General features: G+C 44.6%; 1 protein-coding gene across 8 annotated transcripts in view; it reads left to right on the top strand.

Moving 5' to 3' along the window:
- The window catches only part of FCHO2 (FCH and mu domain containing endocytic adaptor 2), a 263,348-nt gene that overhangs the window by 37,501 nt on the left and 198,151 nt on the right, over window positions 1-27,696 (top strand). For 5 of the 8 annotated variants that reach the window (XM_043514273.1, XM_043514275.1, XM_043514272.1 and 2 more), the window contains 4 exons: window positions 2,970-3,044; window positions 6,888-6,920; window positions 7,448-7,589; window positions 7,682-7,834. In XM_043514273.1, the coding sequence (XP_043370208.1) occupies window positions 2,970-3,044; window positions 6,888-6,920; window positions 7,448-7,589; window positions 7,682-7,834 (403 nt within the window). The remainder of the gene's footprint in view (window positions 1-2,969; window positions 3,045-6,887; window positions 6,921-7,447; window positions 7,590-7,681; window positions 7,835-27,696) is intronic. The other 3 variants (XM_043514278.1, XM_043514274.1, XM_038401529.2) reach the window with 1 other exon arrangement.

Below are 27,696 nucleotides of genomic sequence, written 5' to 3'. Positions count from 1 at the left end.
CATGGCCTCTCCACTTTGTCACCATTGGGGATTTCATGTCAGTAATGTGTTGGATGGAAACTTCTATTTTCATTGTCTTTGAGGAACATGAAGTTTTTCACTTGCTGTGGCCCATGCAGTACAAGGAAGTCCCTCAGGCTGCTGCTCAAGTGGGTCCACAGTCCTGGATCATCTAGACTTGAGGAACTAAACTCAGCAGCAGCTGTTTCTTGCGCCTCCACCACACTCTTCTTTGATCTTTTCTTCAGAAATGTGCATGGTTACATCCATTTAAGTTGGAGATATGGATGCTGCAGTAGCTGCCAGGTCACCTGCACTCTGACTAACTAGAAGATCAGGCATCTCCTCACCACTCACATCCTCACTGGGGCCGGAAGCTCACCGTGAACATTTGTGTCTATGTATCTCAGGAGAGCTCCTTCCTGCTTAGATAGAAAAGCTTCCTTTGCTTGCTTTCTTTTTCTGAATGCTGCCGCAGAGGGGCGTTTTCTTCTTTCACTCGTGACTGCTGTTCTGTGCCAGCTATTGTGGCTCTCAACACTGAATTGAAGGGGACAAATAAGTAGGCTGGTAGCAGGGTCTGAGTGAAGGAAGGTATCAGCATCTTAAGGGCCTAACTGGCTCCTACTACTTTAGTTGACTGCCTGTTCTCCTCAAGTTGGTTCAGGGAAACAGCAGGAAACAGGAAGCTCCCTGAGAAGCTGGTATTAATCAGTCCAGGCTCCTGGGGATGCTAGAGAGGTACGTAAGAGGCTCCTCCTCCTCTTTCTCCCTGTAGCTCCTGCTGCTTTCTGTTATTCCCTCACCTTTTCTGCCTGCTTGCCTGCCTGTTATGTCTCTTGAGCCCTCCTTCCTCTAGCACTGTGCATCTAGAGCAGAGAGAATACATATGCACCAGCAGCAGACACAATTTTCTACACTCTGGGTCCTAGTGGTGCTCCTCCCCCTCTTCCCCCCCACCCCCCTGTCTGGCAGCTGAGGCGGCTGCCTCAGTTCGCTTCACAGTAAGGCCAGCCTTTTATAAAAATACGTAAACACACATTTTAATTATCTTCGGGCAGGTCTGTACTTAAAAAGCTGTAGTGCTTTAGTGAAGATGCTACTACACCGCATAGTTAATCCACTTCTGCAAGAGGCGGTAGCTATGTTGACATAGTGCTGTCTTCATCGGGGGTTAGGTTGGTATAACTGTGTCTTTCAAGGGTGTAGATTTTTCATGCCCCTCAGCGACCTAGTTATAGTGATGTAAGTTTATATTGTAGACCTGTCCTTTCTAATGTGGAATAATCAAGGACAAATTGTTCAGCCATACAATTAATAGAAGAGCAGAAACCTCAAAAAGGAAAACATGCAGTGATTGGATGTGCTATGCATAAACAATCCTATATTAAACTGGCAAATTTCTAGTACATAGTTTTTAGATTTCATGAAAATATACTACTTTGCTTCCCATGTCACATCAGGTAACATTAACTTGATGACTCTTAAAAAGTATTTCAAAAATTTTTTTTAAACTATCATGTTTGTAAGTGAAAAGCCTTTTCTATTGTAGTTTCAAATTTGATATTTTAAATTTCTTCTTAATAAACACACACAGTAATAAAAATGATGATCTCTTGAAGCCCCTTCCTTTAAAATGACAATCCAAGCCCTTACTCATAGCAGTGTTTTCTTAGAAAGATATCTGCTGATCTGTGTTTAATGTTCCAGTGATGCCTCTTAAAATGTTCTACAGATCTTGTATTTTTTTTAATCCTAGGTAAAAGATCAAGTTTTTGACCCATTGTTTTATTTGAATTATAAAATGTATTTAATGTAGCCCCTTCCCTATCAGAATTAGATAAAAAATGAGTCTAGGCTGGATCTTTGTTTTGGAGGGTAGGGATGAGACAGAGGGAAACTCTCCATATACAGTCTTCTCCTCCCTAGTCATCTTACTGGGAGTTGAATAGATTGATCTTTATGCTCTCTAGTGAAATTTCTCAAGTGATTACTTCTTCCTTGGCCTCATATAACCAAAGGAAATGCCTTCGCCTAAAAAGTCCCACTACAAGGGAAAATCAGAAACCACCACTTCAGCAGTGAACAGCTACAATCAAGACAACTGGGTTGGAAAATTCTATAATCTCCCCCACAAAATTTCAAAATTTTAACAATTTATCTAATAAATAGGAAAATAAAAAATGTCAGTTCTTATGAGGCTTACTTGGTTTCAAAAGAGATTAACTCACTAAATGAGGAAAAATGAGGGTAGAAGAGAATTCAGTATGTGCAGATGAGCTTTTCTAAAAATATTTCTCAGGTCATTCAAACAAAAGCACTCTAAATACCACAATGACATTATTCCTACCATACTGTTACTCCAACCCCAAACAACACTTAAAATCACAGTATGCCATTCTAGCAGTTCAGAGGGATCTTAAAAGATGAGCCCGTTCTTAAAATTTCACTTTTAAATACCTTTTTAGTGCAGCTTACTTCACCAATGAATGAAATTGCTTTGTTTATATTTAGTATTTGTCTATCTGAGTGTTAAGTATCTTGTAAAAGCATGCGTTACAATTGCACTACTCTGTAGATCAGAAATTTATAGTACTAAAATAGTCTTTGGCAAATCATCCAGCAGTGTATGGAGGCAGAATGGCTCCCTCTTCCCACCTTATTGTGAAGCTCTTGAGACAGTTTGATAAAAGGACCATAAGAGCTGAGTTTCTGCAGTGTTTGTAAGCACCATTCTGCCACACTATTCACCATCTCTGACTTTCAGCCACACAAAATCTAAGTTGGTTGTGGATTTTATGAGGGTACGTTGAAAACACTGCCTTTGTCATTTTAAAATAATACATGGTAAGCTGAGTTTCCTTTACTGTACCTTTTTAAAGCATATATGTTCATGGATCCTAATAGCTTTATTGATTGTGATTTGGATTACTTAACATTAGGGATTTTGTATGTTTTGTTTTTAACAGGGCTACAATAGAGGAGGTATATTCAAGATCAATGACAAAGCTAGCCAAATCAGCAAGCAATTATACACAGCTTGGGTAAGTTAATATGTGTATAAAAGCAAAATTATTAATCCCTTTATGCAACATTTATGCGATTAAGATTTTAACCTGAATGTTGCATTAACAAAGTTAAATAATAGTATTTAATAGTAACAGCCTTAACTCTGGCATCTTTTAAAATGGATTGTATTACAATAAGGCTTTTAATTACATGATTATGCACCAGTTATAAAATCCAAATGGATATATGAAAAAAGGACTATAGAAAAAGGTTCAGTTTAAATATAAAATGGTTCACAAGTCCATTTACTCAAACAGTCTTACTGGAGGAACAGTTAAGGAGCTGGCTGTTGTGGCTCTATAATTAAGGTTGAATTCCATTTTGTACTTAAAGCAGGGATTCAAGCTCTTTGTTATGTATGAAAAATACAACAGTTCTTCCCCAAAGTTACAGCAGGTACTCTCTGAGTACAGATTGAATTTTTCAGAAAATTCAGAGTAAATTTGTTGTTCAAAGTAAATTAAAAGTGCATCCTATAAGAAATGTAGCATCTGTGTAAGTATTTTCTTTGTCCTGAATTATCTTAGTAACAGAAAAACAGAGTCTTCAGCCTTTCCATATAGGTAGAATTCATTGAAATCTTGTGAATAGGCTGTATTTAGGAAGTTAAGTTGAAATTAAATAAATAGTTGTATCTAATTGTTATTTGGCTAGAGATAGGGTCAGATCAATAGCTCAGTTAATTCTTAAGTGGGTCTGTTGTATTGTCAAAGGTAACTCAACCGATCATCATCCTTCCTTTTATAGCTAATTTGCTTGCAACAATTCTGTTGGTTGTGATGAGCCAGTAGTGTTATAAAACTGGACAGAATCATCAATACATTTTGGCTGCTTTGCATGCAAAGTAACTGTAAATACAGCTTAACTGGGCAGTGCTCTCTAGCTTATTTGTGCTGCTTTGTGTGCCAGTGAATCTGTTCTTAAAAGTTTAAAAAAAATGTGCAATGATTTATGTTTGATATTATACCATCTTTAGAAATATCACATGCAATGTTCCCTGTACATTTTTACATCCATGTGCGGAATTCATTTTGTTATGTGCATCAATATGGAGGTGATGCGTGGGGGGGGGGTGAGGCCAAGGGGTTCGGAGTGTGGAAGGGGGCTCAGGGCTAGGGCAGAGGGTTGAGGTGTGGGGGACTGATGGCTCTGGCTGGAGGTGCAGGCTCTGGGATGGGGCCAGGGATGAAGGATTTGGGGTGCGGGCTGTGGCAGGGAGAGAGGACTCCCCACAGCCCTCTCTTGCCGCAGCAGCCAGGGGAGAGGAGTCTCTCGCCGGCCGGGGCCTCTCCCCACTGCATACCTGTGCAGCCCTTGATAGTCTGCTGCAGGGCCCTTGATAGTCTGCTGCACGGCCAAGCAGCTTAGAGGGAACTTAGATCACATGGCAAGATTCACTGTAGGTGTCATGTTGAGTGATCAAGTGTCAAGGTTCCTTCTCCACTCTGAACTCTAGGGTGCAGATGTGGGGACCTGCATGAAAACCCCCTGAGTTTATTTTTACCAGCTTAGGTTAAAACTTTCCCAAGGTACAAACTATTTTACCTTTTGCCCTTGGACTTTATTGCTGCCACCACCAAGCGTCTAACAAATATATAACAGGGAATGAGCCTGCTTGGAAACGTCTTTCCCCCCCAAAATCCTCCCCAAACCCTACACCCCCCTTTCCTGGGGAAGGCTTGATAAAAATCCTCACCAATTTGCATAGGTGAACGTAGACCCAAACGCTTGGATCTTAAGAACAATGAAAAAGCAATCAGGTTCTTAAATGAAGAATTTTAATTAAAGAAAAAAAGTAAAAGAATCACCTCTGTAAAATCAGGATGGTAAATACCTTACAGGGTAATTAGATTCAAAACATAGAGAATCCCTCTAAGCAAAACCTTAAGTTACAAAAAGACACAAAAACAGGAATATACATTCCATTCAGCACAGCTTATTTTATCAGCCATTTAAACAAAACAGAATCTAACACATATCTAGCTAGATTACTTACTAAGTTCTAAGACTCCATTCCTTTTCTGTTCCCAGCAAAAGCATCACACAGACAGAGAGAACCTTTGTTTCTCCCCCCCCTCCAGCTTTGAAAGTATCTTGTCTCCTCATTGGTCATTTTGGTCAGGTGCCAGCGAGGTTATCCTAGCTTCTTAACCTTTTACAGGTGAAAGGGTTTTTCTTCTGGCCAGGAGGGATTTTAAAGATGTTTACCCTTCCCTTTATATTTATGACATCAAGCATGACACTTTTAATACTTTTTTAAAACTCCAAGATGAGGGAAAAAAGTTAAGGTGCTATCTTTGACAGTATATATCAGTATGTTCAGGGTAAAAAACATTAGAGGTATTGTAATTATCCCAAAACCAACCATTACAAACCTAGGAAATTCAGTTAAAGTTTACTCTCAGAAGAAACCTTAACATGGTGTAAGATTTGAATGCGCAATTAAGACATCGAACGACCTTAACTCTTCCCTATAGTGATGCCATGAAGAGGGAGAAATATAAAAATCAGTTTAACCAGGGTTTACAGACACTTTTATATGCATTAAATCACATCTTAATGTAGATTTTTGTCTTGGAATATATTGAAGAAAATATTTCCTTTCAATTATATTACATTGTGTTTTGCTGGGTGATGATTGTGGGGGCGTATTTGTAGTTGTACAATAGTATTACATAAAGATCCTCTCAGGATAAGGACCGTATTGTGCTAGGCACCATACTAACAAAACAGAACAAGATCCTTGTAACTGTAAATTCAACTTAACTTGGCAATGCTCTCTACCTTATTTGTGATGCTCTCGTGTGCCAGTGAATCTATTCTTAAAAGTTTAAAAAAAAATGAAATGATTTAAGCTTGATATTACATCATCTTTAAAAATACCATTTAGCAAGAGTCACTGTAGATGTCATGTTCAGTGTTCAAGTATGACATTTTTAATAAAACAGTACTTTTTTTGAATTTTAAGATGGCAAAAGTTAAGATGGTTTGTTTGAGAGTATATATGAATATATGAGAGTATATATTGATCCATGCTCCAGAGAGTTGATAGTCAGAAACGGTAGGATGAACAGAAACAAGCAACAAAGACTGCAAATTGTCAGAAATACAGAATGTGTTAATTACAGTCCCCCCTGCCCTATAACAAGCACCTCACGCTTAGTCTGTCCTGGTGCCATAGCTAACTTGTACTGATTACCCAAGATATTTTCTTTCCTCCTTACAGAAATAGATTCAGCCTCAGTCAGGAAGAACAACAAAAGTGGGAGGAGAGGGGAAATGTGGCCATTAATGTCTGAAGACCCTGCTCATAGCTACTTCCCCAACTCCATGACGGGAGAGGCTCTCAGCTATGCGTTGGGAGATGGGGGAAGCTGTTGTAGAGGGAAAGAATATTATAATGCATATTTGCAGGGATACACTAATGGACTTGAACATTAATTCTGAATCTCCTTTTTAGTACTGCAATCTTACCATGGTACTACTGTAGTGTTTGTATTTAATTCCTTATTTTCTTAATGACAAAGATAAATTTTTTCAGTAATTTCATCAAACTTTGCCTGCATTTATTTCAGTCTCTGATCATCACTGCATCATTAAAGATATCTAAAAGGAAAAAAAATCTGCCTCAGAACAGACTTGAGAAATTTCAGTCCAGAAGGTTGTTTTAGAAAGTCTAAGCCACTGAATATAAGATCTTAAACTTAAATTTTTTTTTTGCCAAGTATGGTAAAACAAGGGTTTTCTTTTGAGCTTTTCAAGTTACCTGATAATGAAAAAAGATTTTTCCTGTGATTTCCCAAAATTTGTTGCTATAGGCTAAAATCAAGCATGAGGTTTCAGCCAAACAGGTAATTTTTCTGCATTATAAGTATCTAAAAGTCTCATCCCATCCTTAGTGAGGTTCTGCTCTGAAAACAGCCAGCCTCGCATGTTCAATCTGGCTCTGAGTCCACATGGATGTTTTACTTGCAATATCACCAGTATGATTAGTAACATCTGTTCAATTCTATTATTCAGTGGGTTTACGCGGGTATAACGGATTGGAACTTGTCTGTCGTAAGTACAAGATATAAGACTGAGTAAGCTTCTTTCTGTTCTGTTTTATTTATGTTGACTATGCATGGTTAACAGGAGTAAAAAGCAGTAAACATTTAATTTTGTCTTTGAAGTTAGTAGGGAGGACTTTGAGTAGGAAAAGGAATGGATTTGAATAAGTGTGCCATTTTTATCTCATTAGTCTTAGAGGAGGGTGCACTTTATAAGTATATCATCAATACCTCAGGGTTCTATTATAAAATTGTAGCTGGTTTTAAAAAGAAAAAAATGGAATTCAACATTAAATAATGTTTCTCCTCCCTGTAACCTTTATTTTTAGGACATATGCTCCAGTTTGGGATGTTTTCAAAATATCAACAGAAAAAGTAGCAAGCTGTCACTTGGAGCTTGTACGGAAATTACAAGAGCTAATAAAAGAAGTGCAGAAGTATGGAGATGAACAAATCAAAGCTCATAAAAAGGTTACTCACTTTCCATTTTGTGTGTTTTCAGTTACTTGTTACAATTAAAATATTAAACTGGTCATTTTTGACAAGTATGTAATATTTGACAGACTAAAGAAGAAGTTTCAGGAACTTTGGAAGCAGTACAAAACATTCAGAGTATCATTCAGGCCCTACAGAAATCAAAAGAGAACTATAATACTAAGTGTGTGGAACAAGAACGTTTGAAAAAGGAAGGAGCAACACAAAGAGAAATTGACAAGGTAATTTTGCAAAGTCTTATTTAAATGCAGTGTTTTGTCAAATTGTTTAGTAATTTGATGCATTTTGTGAGCTGGCTTGTTACTTCAAGAGAAATATTCAACATCAAAAATTGCAATAGATAAGCGTAATCTTTCCTGTTTCATGTGGAACAGTGAGTGCCTGTTTGTAACCAATATTTTCTCAATGCCCTGTCTCTTGATTAATTGAATTCCTCACTGTTAAATGTTGTGCAAAGTATGTTTGTAGTTTAAACACATCATGCAGGTTTTTTTGGGGGGGGGGGTTTGTTGGTATTTACTGAAATTGCATATAATCTTTTCAGCACCTACTCCATCCTTTTATTAAATCGAGTGCAGTCAAATATGTAAATACCAAATTTCCTTATTTTAAAATACATAAGTTGAGGTTGTGTTTCTGTTTTGCTTAGTTGAATACACTTTTTGCTTTAGAGTCTGATGTAAGTAGTTACTTACTATTATCCTAATGCCTGGATACAATCAGAAAGTTACTGACAGAAAACATTCATTCATTTTTCTTTTAGCTTCATTGTCTAAGATACTAATGATCTCCTAAGCAATTTTCCTGTTTTTCTTTAACAATTTAATTTTTTTCTGTGAGAATGAAGTGAGGATGAAAGGGTAGATTTTTAATTCTGTTCTGGGTTGGAAAAAACTGGCCTGGCCAAAGATACCATTTATACTGAAATGGCTTGAAGAGGTATTAAACTGTTTAAGTTCTGTTATGTAGTTATTAGTTTATCATGAATCCTAGATATTTGGAACAAAGAGAGGTACTGGTTAACCTTTCCATCTGGTGAGAAATTGAATAGTAGATGACATTGGGTAACCTCGTCTCTGGAGAACAGTGCATACTGGGGATAAATTTCCCTCTTCTAGGACCCAAAGTAGAATCCAGTTTACCACAAATGTGAAGTCTGACAGGGTGGAGAGCTCTGTTGGTTCAAAGGAAGACAAAGCTTCATATCATCACTTTTTTGAATTGTGGCAGTCATGCTAGGCCTGTTAATGTTTCAGGACTTAATCAAAGGAAGATACATACTCAAAATTTCACAACACAGCAGTAATGCTAAGGTGGCAACTGGAGACATAGGTTGTATCTATATTGCAAAGAAAAACCTGCAACACTGAATCTCAGAACCCAGGTCAATTGGCTCAGGCTGTGGGACTAAAAATAACAATATAGATGTTCCCGTTTAGGCTAGATCCCAGGCTCCAAGACCCTCCTCCCTTTGCTGGGTTTCAGAGCCCAGGGTCCATCCAGAGCAGGAACGTCTACAGTGGTATTTTGAGACCTGCAGCCCAAGCCCCACAAGCCAGAGTGAATTGACCTGTGGTTTGACACTCGGTGCTGCAGGCTTTTCATTGCAGTGTAGATATGCCCTAAACTTGTTGAGGAAGGTCCACTTTCATGTTCTCATGGGCAGAGGAGATCCTCTTTTCGGTAAAATGTCTCCCCATTCCCACCCACTTAACTACACAGTGGACTGATTCAGTAGATCAGAAGTGCTCCCAGCTCTGGGGTCGCTGATGTTGGAAGGAGGAGAAACCTGGGCATGGATCTGATCTCAATTTAAAAAAAAACAAAATAAGAGTGCCAGTTGATTGTGTACTTGCTGCAGAGGAAGGAGAAATCTACTGACTTTTCAAAGGATGGGTTTGCCATTCCATGGAGTTTTCCTTAGTTTGTCTTCCCTTCCATTTTCCTCTGGACAATCAAGAGGTAGTCTGTGATTCCCAGACTAATTGTTATTGCTCCAAAATGATCAAAAAGTTTTTGATACATGGATCTCTTAATCCTGTCCCAAGGGAACAAGGTCCCTCTTCTGTCCCACCACTTTTTTGGTAGACACCAGTATCCGGATCTAGAAACCCAAAATCTCTTGGCCCTGGTCTATGGCAAGACACCATAACTCCTTTAGGAGTATCTCAGACAGGGTAGCCTTCATGGTATTTTATTCATGCAAAAAGAGTACCTCCCTTGCCTACCATTTGGTGCAGGCCAAATGATCTCTGCTAGATGAACTATGATACATTTACAAGGGACTAGCTCCCAGCTCTAAAGAAGCCCAAATGTTGGGCTTTAGCATCCTAAAAAAGTGATTGGATTGGGGGACAGTGAGATCCTTTCACCCCTTTTGTTTCTTAAAGTTGTGATATTTCGCTGCCTCCAGTCAGATCCCCTGTTTTAACTCTGGAGTGTTAACCTCGTTCTACAGTAATTATGTGAATCCCTGTTTGACTATTTGAGGCCCTCCACTTATTGGATTAGTTTTCTCACCTTTAGTGTGGTTTTCTTGCTGACTATCCCTTTGCTTCAGCAAATAGGATTGCTGACTGTCCTCTCACCTTAGATTTTCACTGATGACAAAATTGTCCTTTGAGCTTGTCCTAGTCTTTAGACTAAAGTCATCTTGTCTTTTCACTTGAACCAGGATATCTCCTTTCCTAGCTTCTGCCCCAGCCCAGGAACCTAGGAGGGAAAAACCATAGTTTACCTAGGTAGACTGGAACGCTGCAGGAGGGCAAATTTAGTTGATGCACTTATCAAAGGCTTGATGAAAGGACTTAAAAGTTTCAAGGTATATTATAGCAGAATAGATAAGATCTAGTGTCCAGGAGGGTTGCATGTCTGTGGAAATGTCTTGTACACTTAGACTCAGAACACTCAAGCTGTGTAATGTCCAGTTTGTGAGTTGAGAAAGTTGTATGGGTGGATGATTCAAGCAAAGGCTGTCATTTGGCACATTCTCCAAATCTTCACTAAACATTAGTGACTGACTGTTCAGGCATTGGCTGAATATTCAGCTGCAAGAAACAATGCTCGCATTAGGAGCTACCAACTCTGTCTTTATTATGTTCTCTTTGATTCCATTTTACTCAAGAGTACACACTCAAAACACTTCAGACACATGTTACCAAAGGTTGTACCAGTCAACTCTGGATAGAGTGGTCTCTGACTACTTTAGCAGGACAGAATATATCTTTATATCACAAACATAGGGAAACAGTTGTTATCCGAAGACAAGTAATGTGCTCCTCTGTGGTGCAATAGTGAGTATCTGCTCAAAGTTCATCGTACAATCAAACATTGAATAGATATTTCAGAGGCATCTGAAAGGAAAGTATTTGAAAAATCTTATTACAAAATTGGGTAACCTTAAGCAACTATCTGATGCTAAAATCTTAGTCCTAGCTTCTGTTATGTTTTCATCTTGCTCCCTGTTATGTTAGCACAAACTTCTTGAACTTCTTCATTTGTAATGACTTTACAATATTTTTTGACCGACAGCCAAGTTTTTAGTTAAGTAATTCTACCAAATGGAGTCCCAACAATTGCTGAGTAAGTGTTTGTACACACATGCAAACATCCTGCTTGTAGAACTCTAAAGATGTTTGGTTATTTGCTATTCATTTGTTCAGTAATTTTCCTCAGTAAGTTTCACAAAGTAGTTAAGTTTTTCATCTTCAAAGCACAAATTGCTCTTTCTGTGCTTAGTTCATATATAGTTATGGGATAAAGAACCTTGATTTTCATCTGTATTATAAACCATAGATGCAGTATTTAGACTGTTAATGTATTATCTGCCGTTTCAAGTTTAAATCATTTTTTTAAATTTAATAAAATAAGTCTTTGTTTAAAAGTCTTATAACTTGACAATTCCTTGTTTTTTAAGGATTTGCATTGGGGAGATTTCACGCTTAACCTTAATTTCTTTTAAATCAAGTGTTTAAAAACTCACGATATTCCATAAATAATACTGCAGGTACAGAAGGGTATTTGGGAAGTGGAGGGCAGGAACGTCCCCTTCCTCTGTTTGCCAGTGGCTTGTGGAGATATTAAGGCAGGGATTAATGAAACATGGGTCAAGGGATTAATTGTGTGTCAGGAGTGGGAAGGGGCTAGGGTTAGGGTTGACACCAGTCCAGGATTGTCCTGGAGTTTCAGAAATTAAAGATTTATCTTGAATTAAAGATTGTCATGCGATGAAACCTCTAGGAACACATCCAACCAAAATTGGCAACCATAGGGGGGCTGGTGCATCCCATTTCTACCCTCTTTAATTCCAGTACAGTCGTGTCTGTTTTCTTGATCTGTAGGAGAGCCTGTTGAGTGCCATTTCTGCTATTCAAGACCAGCCATGATTCCTCAGAGTGGAGAAATTTCTGTCTATACCACAGAGCTTTGGCAAAGCTGGAAAGCCCCAGTACCCTTAGGGTACATCTGCACAGCAAAAAAAGGCCCACATAACAAGTCTCCGAGCCAGAGCTTGGGCTCGTGCTGCAGTGCTAAAAATGACTGTGAAGATGTTTGGGCTAGGGGTGGAGCCTGGGCTGTGAGACCCTCTTCTGTCACTAGGTTTCAGAGTCTGGGCTCCAGGCTGAGCCAAAATGTGTACATGGCGATTTTTAGATGTGCAGCACGCACCTGAGTCAGTTGACTGGTGCACTGAGACTTGCAGCCATGGCTTGCTTGCTTTATTGATTGATTGCTGTGTATACATACACTTCATTTCTTTTCCTTTGGAGCCCTGGCTGCTACTTTCCCTGATTGAACTGGGGTTCATGGTAGACTGTCCTCCTCAGTTTTCAGTCTTGTTTTCGAATCAGTACACAGAATGTAACCATCTTTTTCTTGAGGACATTCTGGCTTTAATTCTTTTGATAATGATAGAGAATCTCTGTGTCCTAATGAGGCTGAAAGGATGGAAAATGATAAAATACAGGCAGGAACTGATCAGAAACAGTCAAATAAGAGTCCCATTCAATTACTTTGTGTAATGGCAGGCAGCTAAAAGAAGACAAGTTTTTAAAGTGCTTATATACCAGTGCTAGAAGTCTAAAACATCAAATGGGTGAACTAGAGTGCCTCGTATTAAATGAGGATATTGCTATAATAGTCATCACAGAAACTTGGTGGAATGAGGCTAATCAATGGGATACAGTAATACCAGGGTACAAAATATATCAGGAGGACAGAACAGGTCATGCTGATGGGGGAGTGGCATTATATGTGAAAGAAAGCATAGAATCAAATGAAGTAAAAATCGTAAATGAATCAAACTGTACCATAGAATCTGAATGGATAGAAATTTCATGTTCTAATAATAAGAAATATAGCAGTAGGGATATATTCTCGACCACCTGACCAGGATGGTGATCGTGACTGTGAAATGCTCAGGGAGATTAGAGAGGCTATTAAAATTAAAAACTCAATAATAATAAATTATTATTATTATTATTCCCATATTGACTGGGTACATGTCACCTTAGGACAGGATGCAGAGATAAAGTTCTTCTTTGAGTGCTTGTTCACGTCCATTCCACATTAGGTGTGCGCGAGCGTCGGAAACTTTTTGCCTTAGCGGCTCCCGTCAGGCCAGTGGGGCCCCCTGAGTGGCGCCAGTGCGCCATGCATATATCCCGCTGCCACCCGACCCCCTCCAGTTCCTTCTTACCGTCTGTGGCGGCGTTGGAACAACCTCTTTCTCTTGTCTGAGAGCAGTCCCTTAGCCTTTCTCATAGATAGCTGTTATCAGTCAATTAGCATACCTTTGTTGTGGACACTTAAGTGATTAGGTGGTTGGAGGCTTCCAGCACCCGCCCTGGGCCATGGGGCATGCTGCAGGTCCACAGGTTTAAGGCCTGTGCCACGTGCATCAACATCAAACTGAGCGGTGTAAGATTTGCAAGGCGTTCAAGCTAAGAACAAAGAAAGAAAGAAACTTTCGTTTGAAGCAGTTGCTGGTGGAAGCCGCATTGCAGCCACCGGGCCCGGAGCACCCTAACGTCGGCTCCGGCTTCCTGGGTGCGTAGTGCTCTGGAGCCGTCGGGAGACCCGGCACTAGCTAAACACTGAAAGCTGTCGGCCCCAGAGCGCCAGACTAGGCCCCAGCACTGCTCGTCCTCCCCGGTGCGGTCCACAGCACAGCCAAAAGGAAGGTGCGGACGTTCCCCACATAGGAGGCCAGCGCCTTCCAAGGCCCCAAGCACCGATAAGAATGGGAAGGCCGCTGTATTGGCACTGGCACCAGCCCCGGTGGCTTCAGCACCGCAAGTCCCACCGAGCCCAGGCCTAAGTGAGCTCAGTGCGGATGATGGGCTCGAGGACTTAATGGATCAGCCCTCCACGCCTGGCACCTTTGAGGCTGCAAAGGACCTCATTGAGATGTTGGCGATGAGCCCCCTCCCGTACAGGGAGAATCCTCCAGCACCAATGCCTCGGGTGCCATCGAGGGGTAAGCCAGCAATGGTGTGCCGTTCGAGGACACCATCCCGGCATCGGTCCCGGAGTTGGTCCCGGTCGAGCTCTGCGTCTGCGGACTCCCAGTTACCCGCGGCTCAGAAGGAAGTCATGGTACTGGGACTGAGTCAGCGTGAGGAAGTAATGGAAGAGGCATGACGCTCTCCAGCTCCAATTATAGACCAAGACGGGGAGGAGTTGAGACGGCCCTCACCGGGGGACTTCCGCAGATGCCGATCCCAATGACCTGGCGGCCCCCATTAGGGGTGCCACCCCATCCGAGGGTCCCGGTCCAGATCCCAGTTCCAATCCCAGGGATATCGGTACCGGTCTCACTTCCGTTCTGTTAGGAGCCACTCATTGACCTCCTGCTGGCACAGATCGTCTGCACCGCTGTGGCCTTTGTGGTCGGCATCGCCACAGTCCAGCACCGACTCTGGCCGTTACAGTTACTCACACTGTGCTCCGGACAGCAAGGACCCTCGGATGGGGTGGCACCCCTAATGGGGGCTGCCAGGTCATTGGCCCTTCTGGACTCCTTGCCCTATCAACAGTGCCAAGGGGCCCTGTCCACGGCGAGCTACTCGGTGCAGCGATCCTGGTCTCTGCACTGATGCCCGACGGCACCGGAAACTACAGTATCCAGGCCTCCAGAATCCCCTGAGGATAAACCAGAGAGACCAGCACTGAGTCCGGTGCCATCCCGAGGTCTCCCGGCCCGGCCCGAGCTGGAGGCCCCTCCCAGGGAGAAGGGGAGCAGGAGGACCAGCCAGATGGAGTTGAGCAGCTGCTAACCTCCTCGTCATCCCCGGATGAGGCGGTGGCGGGAACAGCGGTGTCCGGCCCGCCACCCATAGACCACAGAGCCCACCAGGAGCTACTGTGTAGGGTCGCCCAAACTTGGGGTTGCAGGCTGAGGAGATGGTTGAGCAGGAGGACCCCATGGTGGACATTTTGAGCCCTGAAGGTCCATCTAGAATAGCGCTCCCGCTAATTAAGACCATCCAATCGAATTATAAGACTATATGGCAGACCCCGGCCTCCAGCACTCCAACGGCCAAAGGTGTGGAACGCAAGTACTTTGCCCCGTCAAAGGGCTATGAATTCTTGTTTTGCCACCCGAGTCTGTGCTCCCTGGTGGTAAACGAAAGGGAGCGCCATGGACAACAGACCCCGGCACCTAAGGCCAAGGAGGCAAAATGCCTGGACCTTTTTGGCAGAAAGGTGTATTCATCAGGGGGCCTTCAGTTGAGGATTACTAACCAGCATGCCATCCTCAACAGACATAATTTTAACTCCTGGGTGGTAGGGGGAAGTTTTAAGGACAACCTCCTGCAAGGTTCCCAACAGTTTACGACCCTGGTGGTTGAGGGCAAGGCAGTAGCTAAGACCTCTCTCCAGGCCTCCTTGGATTCAGCAGACACGGCGGCCAGAACAACCGCGTCAGGGGTGGTCATGAGGCGCTCGGCATGGCTGCAGGAGATGGGCCTGCTGCCTGAGGTCCAGAGTACGCTTCAGGACCGCCCCTTTGAAGGGTCCGGACTCTTTTTGGGCCAGACAGACGCGAGGCTGCATAGCCTCAGGGACTCAAGGGCTACAATTAAGTCGCTGGGTATGCATACCCCGGTGACGCAGAGGAAGCCCTTTAAGCTGCAGCCTCCCCCTCAGCGTCAGTACCAGTCTTGGCATAGGCATGCTCCTTACCTTAGACGAGGCAGGGATAACAGGCGACGACGCAATAATAACAATAATAATGCTGCAGGTCAGAACCAAGGTCAGCACAAATCCCAGCCAGGCACTAAGCCAGGCTTTAGAAGGTGCACTCGAGGACAGCATACCAGACTAGTCATTGGATCCGTTCCTTTGTTTCCTGAACCGCCTGGCCCGTTTCTCCCGTGCGTGGTCCAGCATTATGTCGGACCGTTGGGTCTTACACGCGGTTCGGAACGGGTACTTGCTGCAATTCTCTTCCCTCCCTCCCTCCCACCTCCTTTCCCGTCCCTCTTCAGGGACCCCTCTCATGAGCATCTCCTAGAGAAGAAGGTTCGCTCTCCGCTAGAGGCGGGGGCAGTAGAGGCGGTGCCGCATGCCCTAAGGGGGAAAGATTTCTACTCCCGGTACTTCCTCATCCCCAAGGCCAAAGGGGGCCTTCATCCCATTTTAGACCTGCGTGGGCTAAACAAGTTCCTGATGAAGGCCCAGTTCAGCATGGTCTCTCTGGACACCCTCATCCCTTCCCTGGATCCGGAAGGCTGGTATCCTGCCCTAGACATGAAGGACGCATACTTTCATATCGCCATCCACCCAGCACATCGGCGGTTCCTGCGCTTCACCGTGGGCCAAGAACATTACCAGTTTGTGGTTCTCCCGTTTGGTCTAGCTGCGGTCCCACAGGTGTTCACAAAATGCATGGCAGCGGTGGCGGCCTTCTTATGGAGGCAGAGGATCCGGATTTACCCGTACTTCGACGACTGGCTCCTGGCGGGTCGATCTGAAGTGGAAGTGTGGGGCCAGGTGGAGGTAGCCCTGAGATTGTTCCACAAGCTTGGGCTCCTGGTCAATGTCCCCAAGTCCACGCTCGTGCCCACGCAGAGAGTGGAATTCATAGGGGCGGTCCTGGACGCGGTGCAGGCCAGGGCAAGCCTTCCAGGATCCCGATTCCGGGCTATCCAGCAAGCGGTGGCCTCCCTGCAGCAGTTTCCAACGACAACGGCCAGGTGCTGCCTGCGGCTGCTGGGCCACATGGCAGCATGCATGCATGTGGTCAGGCATGCCAGTCTGAGACTCGGGACTCTGCAGGCGTGGCTCGCTCGGGTGTGCTGCCCAGGCAGGGATCCCCTGGACTTGATAGTTATAGCCCCAAGGGACGTGCTGGACACTCTGCTGTGGTGGCAGTCCCAGCCTGTGGTTTGTGAAGGCATCCCCTTTGCCACCCCACAACCGGACCTGACACTGGTGATGGACACGTCAGACCACGGATGGGGGATTCACCTGGGGGACCTTAGGACTCAGGGCTTGTGGTCTGGAACAGAATGGTCGCTCCATATCAATGTGAAGGAGCTCAGGGCGGTTCATCTAGCCTGCCAGACCTTTCATGCCACTCTGAATGGTCACAGCGTGACAGTTCTGACAGACAACACTACTGCCATGTTTTATATAAACAAGCAGGGCGGGGCCCGTTCCTCGCCGCTCTGTCACGAGGCTCTCCTCCTCTGGGACTTTTGTATAGCCCACGCCATTCACCTTGAGATGTCATATCTCCCGGGGGTGCAAAACGAGCTGGCGGACTACCTCAGCAGGTCGTATCGCATGCACGAGTGGACGCTCAGAGCGGACGTGGTGCTTTCGCTCTTCCGCAGGGGTGGGTTTCCCCGGGTAGACATGTTTGCCACCAGGGCCAACGCCCAGTGCCTGCAGTTCTGCTCATTCCAGGGCCACAGCCCGGGCTCAGTCCACGACGCGTTTGCGATCCTGTGGGGAGGGGACTTCATGCATGCTTTTCCCCCACTCCCGTTGGTACACAAGGTCCTGCTCAAAGTACGCAGGGACAGGGTGGTGGTGGTCCTCATCGCCCCGGCGTGGCCCTGCCAGCACTGGTACGCTACGCTCCTAGAGCTGTTGGTGGAGACCCCGGTAGTCCTGCCCCTACACTGGGACCTCATCACGCAGGACGGCAGGCAACTTCTCCACCCTGACCTGTTTCATAGTAGCAGCCGTGTTAGTCTGTATTCGCAAAAAGAAAAGGAGTACTTGTGGCACCTTAGAGACTAACAAATTTATTAGAGCATAAGCTTTCGTGAGCTACAGCTCAACCACTACACCTGACGACATGGAAGCTCTGTGGCTAAACGCCTTGGAGAGCCAGTGCTCCCTTCCTGTGCAGCAGATTCTGGTTGGCAGTAGGAAACCCTCTACCAGGCCAAGTGGAAATGGTTCTCGTGTTGTTGTGAGCCCCGACAAGTGCGGCCGTGCCAGGCCCTGGTGCAAGCCATCCTCGAGTACCTCCTACACCTCAAGCAGTTGGGGCTGGCCCTGTCCTCACTCAGAGTGCACCTGGCGGCCATATCTGCCTTCCATCCGGGGTTTTTGGGGGTGGGGGAGTTTGGTGTTTTCCCACCCAGTGGTGGGACAGTTCCTTAAAGGATTGTAGAGGATGTTTCCGTATTCACCCCCCAGTCCCTCCTTGAAACCTTAACTTGGTCCTCTCTAAGCTCATGGGACCCTCGTTCGAGCCCCTTGCTACCTGCTCCCTCCTCCACCTTTCCTGGAAGGTGGCATTTCTGGTGGCCATTACCTCAGCCAGAAGGGTGTCTGAGCTGAGGGCTCTCACCTCTGAGCCACCGTATATAGTGTTTCACAAGGGTAAGGTGCAGCTCCGACCGCACCCCAAGTTCCTGCCTAAGGTGGTCTCGCAATTCCATTTGGGCCAGGACATTTGTCTGCCGGTGTTTTTTCCAAAACCCCATACGGACCCAAGTCACCGCCGCCTACACACCCTGGATGTCCGTCGAGTGCTGGCATTCTATTTGGAGCGCACCAAGCCCTTTCGAAAATCTGCGAAGCTGTTCGTGGCTGTAGCCGAAAGGATGAAAGGCCTCCTGGTGTCGGCGCAGCGGATCCTGTCTTGGATTTCAAGCTGCATCTGGGCGTGCTATGAGCTCACAGGTGTTCCAGCCCCGGCAGTCACAGCCCACTCGACCAGAGCACAAGCAACTTCCACGGCTTTCCTGGCACAGGTCCCGATCCAGGAGATCTGCAAAGCAGCCACCTGGTCCTCACCTTCACATCCCACGTGGTCAACCAGCGGGCCAAAGAGGGTGCAGCAGTTGGCAGAGCGGTCCTCCAATCAGTTGTTCCGTGACTCCTACCCTCCACCAGAGGTAAGGTTGTGATTCACCTAATGTGGAATGGACTTGAACAAGCACTCGAAGAAGAAGACGAAGAAGAAGGAAAAAAAAACAACTTACCGGTTTCTTACCTTCTTGTAACTGTTGTTCTTCAAGATGTGAACACAGACCCAAACCCTTGGATCTTAAGAACAATGAAAAAGCAATCAGGTTCTTAAAAGAAGAATTTTTGAAAGTATCTTGTTTCCTCATTGATCACTTCGTTAGAAGCTTCTGAGATGTGTTGGATGTCGAAATCAAAATCTTGGAGAGCTAAACTCCACCGACTAAGTTTTTTGTTATTTTCCATGGCGGTATGAAGCCACTGTAGCGCAGCATTGTTGGTTTGCAGGTGGAAATGCCGTCCCCAAACATATGGGCGTAGCTTTTCCAGAGCGTAGACAATGGCGTAACATTCTTTTTTACTGACTGACCAGTTGCTTTCCCTCTCAGACAGCTTCTTGCTGAGAAACACTACAGGATGGAATTCTTGATCCTGCATTAAAACTGCTTCCACACCACACTCGGAAGCATCTGTGGTTACTAGGAACGGTTTGTCAAAGTCTGGGGCCCTTAGCACAGGATCAGACATGAGTGTCGCTTTAAGCTAGTTAAAGGCCTTCTGACACTCTTTGGTCCACTGAATGGCATTTGGCTGTTTCTTTTTGGTTAGGTCTGTCAGTGGGGTGACGATTTGGCTGTATTGTGGTACAAATCGCCTGTAATATCCAGCCAAGCCTAAGAAGGATTGGATCTGTTTCTTTGACTTTGGGACAGGCCACTTTTGGATAACATCCACTTTGGCCTGTAGGGGGTTGATAGTTCCTTGACCCACCTGGTGTCCAAGGTAAGTCACTCTGTTTAGGCCTATTTGGCACCTCTTAGCCTTAACAGTCCCGCCTCCCTTATGCGTTCAAAGACTTTTTGTACGTGTTCCAGGTGTTCTGCCCAGGAATCCAAAAATATGGCCACATCGTTAAGGTAGGTGACTGCATATTCTCCTAATCCCGCTACAAGTCTTTGGAAGGTGGCGGGTGCGTTCCACAGCCCGAAAGGGAGTACATTAAATTCATACAGCCCAACATGGGTGGTGAAGGCTGACCTTTCCTTGACGGATTCATCTAGCAGTACCTGCCAGTACATTAAATTCATACAGCCCGACCTGCAGGTACCCCTTGCTTAAGTCCAAGGTAGAGATGAACTGGGCCCGTCCCAGTTTCTCTCATAGTTCATCTGTGCGTGGCATTGGATAGTTGTCTGGGCGAGTTGCAGCATTTAGCTTACGGTAGTCCACGCAAAAACGTATCTCCCCATCTGGTTTGGGAACTTGAACCACTGGAGATGCCCATGCACTGCCAGAGGGGTGGATTACCCCATCTGTAGCATATCCTGGATCTCCTGTTCTATAGCAGTTTTAGCTTGAGGAGACATCCGGTAAGGTTGGGCTCTAATTGGGTGAGCATTACTTTTGTCAATGGACTGGTATGCCCATTCAGTCAGTCTTGGGGTGGCTGAACGTCGGCGCATAGCTAGTGCACAGCTACTTGATGTGCTGTCACTGCATACACCCAAGGGTCATGGAGAGGTTCATCTCTTCCACGCTACCAGCACTTTTCCCTTCATAGTAGACACCTTCAGGCCACTCAGCATCATCTCCTCCCTGGGCTGTAAACCAACAAACCTTTAATTCTCTGGAATAAAAGGGCTTTAGAGAATTAATATGGTACACCTTAGGCTTTCGGTTGGAGGTGGGGAATGCTATGAGATAATTAACAGCTCCCAGGCGCTCCTGGACTGTGAATGGCCCTTCCCATGACGCTTCCATTTTATGGGCCTGGAGCGCCTTTAAGACCATGATCTGGTCCCCTACTTCGAAGGAACGCTCTCCGGCATGTTTATCATACCAGGCTTTTTTCTCTTTTTGAGCATCCTTTAGGTTTTTTTTAGCAAGGGCTAAAGAGGTTTGGAGGGTGTTTTGTAGGTTGGTTACAAAGTCCAGAATGTTAGTTCCTGGAGAAGGTGTAAACCCCTCCCATTGCTGCTTCACCAACTGTAATGGCTCCTTAACCTCGCGGCCATATACAGGTTCAAATGGTGAAAACCCTAAACTGGGATGTGGTACAGCTCTGTAGGCAAAGAGCAACTGCTGCAACACTAGGTCCCAATCATTGAGTGCTCATTTACGAATTTACGTATCATGGCCCCCAAAGTCCCATTAAATTTCTCCACCAGGCCATTTGTTTGATAATGGTAAGGAGTGGCAACCAAGTGATTCACCCCATGAGCTTCCCTAAGGCTTTCCATAGTTCCTGCCAGGAAATTAGTTCTTGCATCTGTGAGGATGTTGGAGGGCCAACCTACCCTGGCAAAAATGTCTACTAGTGTCTGGCACACACTTTTCTCCCTGGTGTTGCTTAGAGCTACTGCTTCCGGCCATCAGGTGGTAAAATCCATGCAAGTCAGTCACTACTTCTTTCCTCTGGGTGTCTTTTTCGGAAAAGGACCCAGAATATCCACAGCTACTCACTGAAATGGAACTTCAATGATGGGGAGTGGCTGGAGAGGGGCTTTGACCTGGTCTTGGGGTTTTCCCACTTTTTGGCATACCTCACAAGACCGGACATAGGTAGAAACCTCCTTGCCCATTCTCTCCCAGTGGAATGACCTCCCCAAACGGTCTTTGGTCCTGTTCACCCCAGCATGGACACTAGGATGATTGTGGGCCAAGCTCAAGAGCTTTACTCTGTCTCTGAGGATGCCAATCTTCCTGGTGTCCACCAGAAAGAGTTTCCTTGTATTAAAGTCCTCTTTCTACAACAAACCTGGATTGATTAGAAGAGCTGAGGGGCAGTGGGTTTCTCCGTGCTGCCGTCCAAGCTCTCTGAAGGCTTTCATCTGCTTCCTGTTTGGTCTGGAACTGTTCCCTTGATGCTGGAGACATCAGTTCCTCACTAGATTGTGGACCTATGTTTGGTCCCTCTGGAAGCGATGTAAGCGATGGGGCTGTTTCCGTTGACTGTGAACCGCTCTCCACTATGCACTATGTTGGGGTTCAGGCTCCGGCTGAGCCTCTTGTGTAGGGTTATCGGCTGCTGCCGGTTCCGGTTCTGTGGGGCCCTCTGGTGTTGGGGTTGCAAGTACTGGATTCAGTGCTGGCAATGGGTCTGGTGCTGGTTGTTCTGCCGGTTCCGGTTCTGGGACTGGCTCTGTCTGGGTCTCTGGGACTGGATCCACTACTGCTGTTACAGACGCTGGCATGGGTCCAGTTCCATCACCTCTGACCGGGTCCTGGTAGAAGTTTCCGGAACAGAGCTAGGCTTGATGGCTTGTTTAGCCTGGCTGCAGGTGACCACCCTCTTGGCTAGCTTCACATGATTAGCCAAGTCTTCCGCCAACAGCATGGGGATGGGATAATAGACTGCAAAAGTCCATGTTCCTAACCAGCCCTTGTATTGAACAGGCAACTTGGCTGTAGGCAAATTGAAAGAGTTGGACTTGAAGGGTTGAATTGTCACTTGGATCTCTGGGTCGATTAAATTGGGGTCCACTAAGGAAGCATGGATAGCGTACACTTGTGCTCCGGTGTCCCTCCACACAGTGACCTTCTTCCCACCCACACTCACAGTTTCCCTCTGCTCCGAGGGTATCTGGGCCTGAGGACCTCTGGGTGTGATTCTGGTGCAATGAACTGTAATCGGTTTGGGTTCTTGGGGCAGTTGGCCTTTACATGCCCCGGCTCGTTACATTTAAAACATCGTCCAGCTGACGGGTCACTGGGGCGAGGTGGGTTGCTGGAGAATGGTGTGGCAGGACGATAAGGTATCTGGAGTATTCCTTGGTGTGTAGTTGGGGCCTTGGGTTGCCCCCGGTAGTAGGGTGTGGTCTTAGGGAGTCCCTTCTGGTATCTGCTCCAACTGTGACCAGGGTTGTTCCTCTCTCCTTCCTCCACCCCTTTTGTTCCGGCTTGCCCCGCCTCTCTGGTGGTCTGGGACTGCTCATATCGATCAGCATAAGAAACAAGACTTTCTGCTGAGTCCGTTTCCTTATCCCATAAACACTGTTTTATTTCCTCCTTGGACATATTCAGGAATTGCTCCTGAGCTATCAAATCACACATTCTGTCAAAGCTATTGACACCCCTTCCTTGGACCCATTTATCTAACAGATCCTTCATCTGGTTTACATAAGCCACTTTACTTAATCCAGACCCTCTCTTAAAGGTTCGAAATTTTACTCTGTGCATTTCAGAAGTAATTTGAAATTGCTTTAAAAGGAAATCCTTGAACTTATTATAGTCAGAAGCTTCATCAATAGGCATCTTTACTGAATATGTCCAGAGCTCTTCCAATTAATTTTGCGACAAATGTGGTCATCTTGTGAGCTTCAGGAATTTTATGGAGAGTGCACAGTCTCTCAAAGGTGAGAAAATATTCAGCAGTATCACTGGATTCATCATACTGTGGACATAGTTGCTCCCATTTGTGGATTGTTGGGGAAGGATGGTTAGGGTTATCCAGTAGATTCCGCCCAGCCTTTGCCTTCCCCATCTCCAGTGCATGCTTCCTCTCTTTTTCCTTCTCTGCCTCAGCATGTTTCCTCTTTTTCCTTTTCCTCCATTTCTTTTTCCTTTGCCTCCATAGCTCTCCTGTGGGCAGCCTCTTTGGCTGTTTCCTTGGTTTCTGTCATGTTTGCCTCTCTATTTTTAACTAACTTTACACCCGAGAGTTAGAAATAAAACAAACAGAAAAAAAAAACTTGGCTTGTCAAAATAATGCTGTAACCAGATACCTGTGTTCTCTGATAGGATTCTTCTGTAGGCTGACAATCACTAACACTTTTGTCTCCAGGCAAATAGACAGAAAACCCCTCTGGTTGCTCTTAGGTAAAAAAACAACTTCAGGTCTGTGAAGACATGTGAATTTCCCTGCAGGAGGTTAACTACTCTGCCTTTAGGTAGAGAAAACTCCAGGTCACAAAAGACAATTACCTTTTGTCTCTGCTCTGGCCCCCAAGCAGAGACAAAAAAAACTATAACTGCTTTCAGCTTAAAACCTGCTTTCCAGCAGCCCAAAGGAAAAAAAATTTCCTTTTAAAAAAAAAATCTGTGCTTCTGGTTCAAAAAATCTCAAATTGATCTCAAAATGATTTCAAGTTAATCCCACTGCTCTGCCGCCATGTCAAGGTTCCTCTAGGGTACAGATGTGGGGACCTGCATGAAAACCCCCCAAGCTTATTTTTACCAGCTTAGGTTAAAAACTCCCCAAGGGACAAACTATTTTACCTTTTGCCCTTGGACTTTATTGCTGCCACCACCAAGTGTGTAACGAATATATAACAGGGAAAGAGCCTGCTTGGAAACGTCTTTTCCCCCCAATATCCTCCCAAACCCTACACCCCTTTTCCTGGGGAAGGCTTGATAAAAATCCTCACCAATTTGCATAGGTGAACACAGACCCAAACCCTTGGATCTTAAGAACAATGAAAAAGCAATCAGGTTCTTAAAAGAAGAATTTTAATTAAAGAAAAAGTAAAGGAATCACCTCTGTAAAATCAGGATGGTAAATACCTTACAGGGTAATCAGATTCAAAACATAGAGAATCCCTCTAAGCAAAACCTTAAGTTAAAAAAGACACAAAAGCAGGAATATACATTCCATTTAGCACAACTTATTTTATCAGCCATATAAACAAAACGGAATCTAACGCATATCTAACTAGATTGCTTATTAGCCATTTACAGGAGTTCTGACCTGCATTCCTGCTCTGGTCCTGGCAAAAGCAACACACAGACACTCTAAGGTGCCACAAGTACTCCTTTTCTTTTTTACACAGACAGAGAGAACCTTTGTTTCTCCTCCTCCCCATCGAGCTTTGAAAGTAACTTGTCTCCTCATTGGTCATTTTGGTCAGGTGCCAGCGAGGTTATCCTAGCTTCTTAACCCTTTACAGGCGAAAGGGTTTTTCCTCTGTCCAGGAGGGATTTAAAGGTGTTTACCCTTCTCTTTTTTATTTATGACAGTTGCCATCTTTACAGAGGACATGATTAATTTCAGTGGGTCACTTCAGTCTGATAGAGAGTTGTGGAGAATAGTGGTTATTTTGTGAAGAGCCAATTGTAATAATAAGAACAAATAAACAACAGTAATTAACTTTGTATGGTGGGTTGTAATTAAGGATTCTGCACTAGTTTTTTTTTTCTAAATATACAGAAAGTTTAAGGAGAATTCACCTGTTTTTTAACAAAAGGCTGCAAAAAAACTGAGACACTCAGGAAAAAACATTAAGTTCTGTTTTTAACTAATTCTAACTCAAAATTGGTAAGAGTACAAAGCCTTCAGAAAATTCAGTCTTCACTTATAGATTATCTGCTCTAAATTTTTCAGAGGGGTTCTTTGTACTAAAAAGGTCAAATCCCTACTTTGCATGAAAAACTGAACCCAACTTAATACAGAGGCACTGCCATACAAATATATATTTTAAGATTAGTAATACCTACAAAAAGGAAAAAAAATCTTGTGATTTCAAATAATGAAATTATCTTAGATTTGAAGTTCAGAATGGGCCATTGTGATCATCTAGTCTAGCCTCCTGTATAACAGAGGCCACAGGACTTCCCTGAATTAATGCCTATTTGAACTAGAGCGGGGAGGACAAATACGGCCCGCAGGCTGGATCCAGCCCATCAGGGCTTTCAGTTCGGCCCACGGGATTGTGAGCCCCATAGCTCAGTGGGGCTAAGGCATGCTCCCCAACCCCCTGCCCTGAGCCCCTTCCTGCACCCCCCACACCCCTACCTCAGCTCTACATTCATGGCCCTGTATACAATTTCCCCACTCAGATGTGGCTCTTGGGCCAAAAAGTTTGCCCATCCCTGAACTAGAGCATCTTTTTTAGATAAACATCCAATCTTGATTTTAAAATTTCCAATGACACAGAGTCCAGCACAATTTTGAATTCCTTTTCTTCACTTCCTATTTTCTTTCTTTTTCCCATTTCTTCTTTCATTTTTTGAAAACTAGATCCTCCCATTTGTTTGCCTCTTGAGTCTTCCAACAGTTTTTTAAAAAATGTCCTGGATGACTGGAAAAAGGCAATACATTAGCCTATCTTTAAAAAAGGGAAGGAGAAAGACCCAGAAAGTCAGCCTCGCCTCAGTCAGCCTCCCCTCAGTCCCTGGAAAAATCATGGAGTAGGTCCTCGGGGAATCAATTTTGAAGCACTTTGAGGAGAGGAAAGTGATCAGGAACAGTCAGCATGGATTCACCAAGGGCAAGTCATGCCTGACTAACCTAATTGCCTTCTATGATGAGATAACTGGCTCTATGGATGAAAGGAAAGCAGTGGATGTATTATTCCTTGACTTTAGCAAAGCTTTTGATATGGTCTCCCACAGTATTCTTGCCAGCAAGTTAAAGAAGTATGGGCTGGATGAATGGACTATAAGGTGGATAGAAAGTTGGCTAGATCATTGGTCTCAACGGGTAGCAATCAATGACTCCATGTCTAGTTGGCAGCCAGTATCAAGCAGAGTGCCCCAAGAGTTGGTCCTTGGGCCGGTTTTGTTCAATATCTTTATTAATGATCTGGAGGATGGCGTGGACTGCACTCTCAGCAAGTTTGCAGATGACACTAAACTGGGAGGAGTGGTAGATACGCTGGAGCGTAGGGATAGGATACAGAGGGACCTAGACAAATTAGAGGATTGAGCCAAAAGAACTCTGATGAGGTTCAACAAGGACAAGTGCAGAGTCCTGCACGTACGGTGGAAGAATCCCATGCAGTGCAACAGACTAGGGACCGAGTGGCTAGGCAGTATTCTGCAGAAAAGGACCTAGGTGTTACAGTGGATGAGAAGCTGGATATGAGTCAACCGTGTGCCCTTGTTGCCAGGAAGGCTAATGACATTTTGGTTGTATAAGTAGGAACATTGCCAGCAGATCGAGGGACGTGGTCGTTCCCCTCTATTCGGCATTGGTGAGGCCTCATCTGGAGTACTGTGTCCAGTTTTGGGCCCCACACTACAAGAAGGATGTGGAAAAATTGGAAAGAGTCCAGCGGAGGGCAAGAAAAATGATTAGGGGGCTGGAGCACATGATTTATGAGGAGAGGCTGAGGGAACTGGGATTATTTATTCTGCGGAAGAGAAGAATGAGGGAGGATTTGATAGCTGCTTTCAACTACCTGAAAGGGGGTTCCAAAGAGGATAGATCTAGACTTTTCTCAGTGGTAGCAGATGACAAAACAAGCAGTAATGGTCTCAAGTTGCAGTGGGGGAGGTTTAGGTTGGATATTAAGAAAAACTTTTTCACTAGGAGGGTGGTGAAGCCCTGGAATGGGTTACCTAGGGAGGTGGTGAAATCTACTTCCTTAGAGGTTTTTGGTTCCTTCCAACCCTGATATTCTATGATTCTATGCTTTGAAACTCTTGCATCTTATTTGCTCTGTTTTCTGAACCTGCATTTTTTCCTGTTCCTTTTCCTTATTCTTCAGTTAAACATTTATTTGTGATTTCTAAATGAGCTAATCAGTTACTCCTTAGCAATGTACAAAATTCTTAAAATTCTTCAACAAACAATGTATGGAATAGCTAGTGCCAATAGGGGAATCTAAAAAGGCCTATAGTATATACTTTCCTTCCTCTTGTTCCTTCCGCAGAATAATCGGTAACCAGAAACATGTATTCTGCTGCTTTTTCTCCCTCCTGGCTCTGCTAC

The sequence above is a fragment of the Dermochelys coriacea genome, chromosome 5 (assembly GCF_009764565.3).
Source record: "Dermochelys coriacea isolate rDerCor1 chromosome 5, rDerCor1.pri.v4, whole genome shotgun sequence".
In the NCBI taxonomy this organism is placed as follows: domain Eukaryota; kingdom Metazoa; phylum Chordata; order Testudines; family Dermochelyidae; genus Dermochelys; species Dermochelys coriacea.
This window is presented reverse-complemented; position numbering and strand designations above follow the sequence as displayed.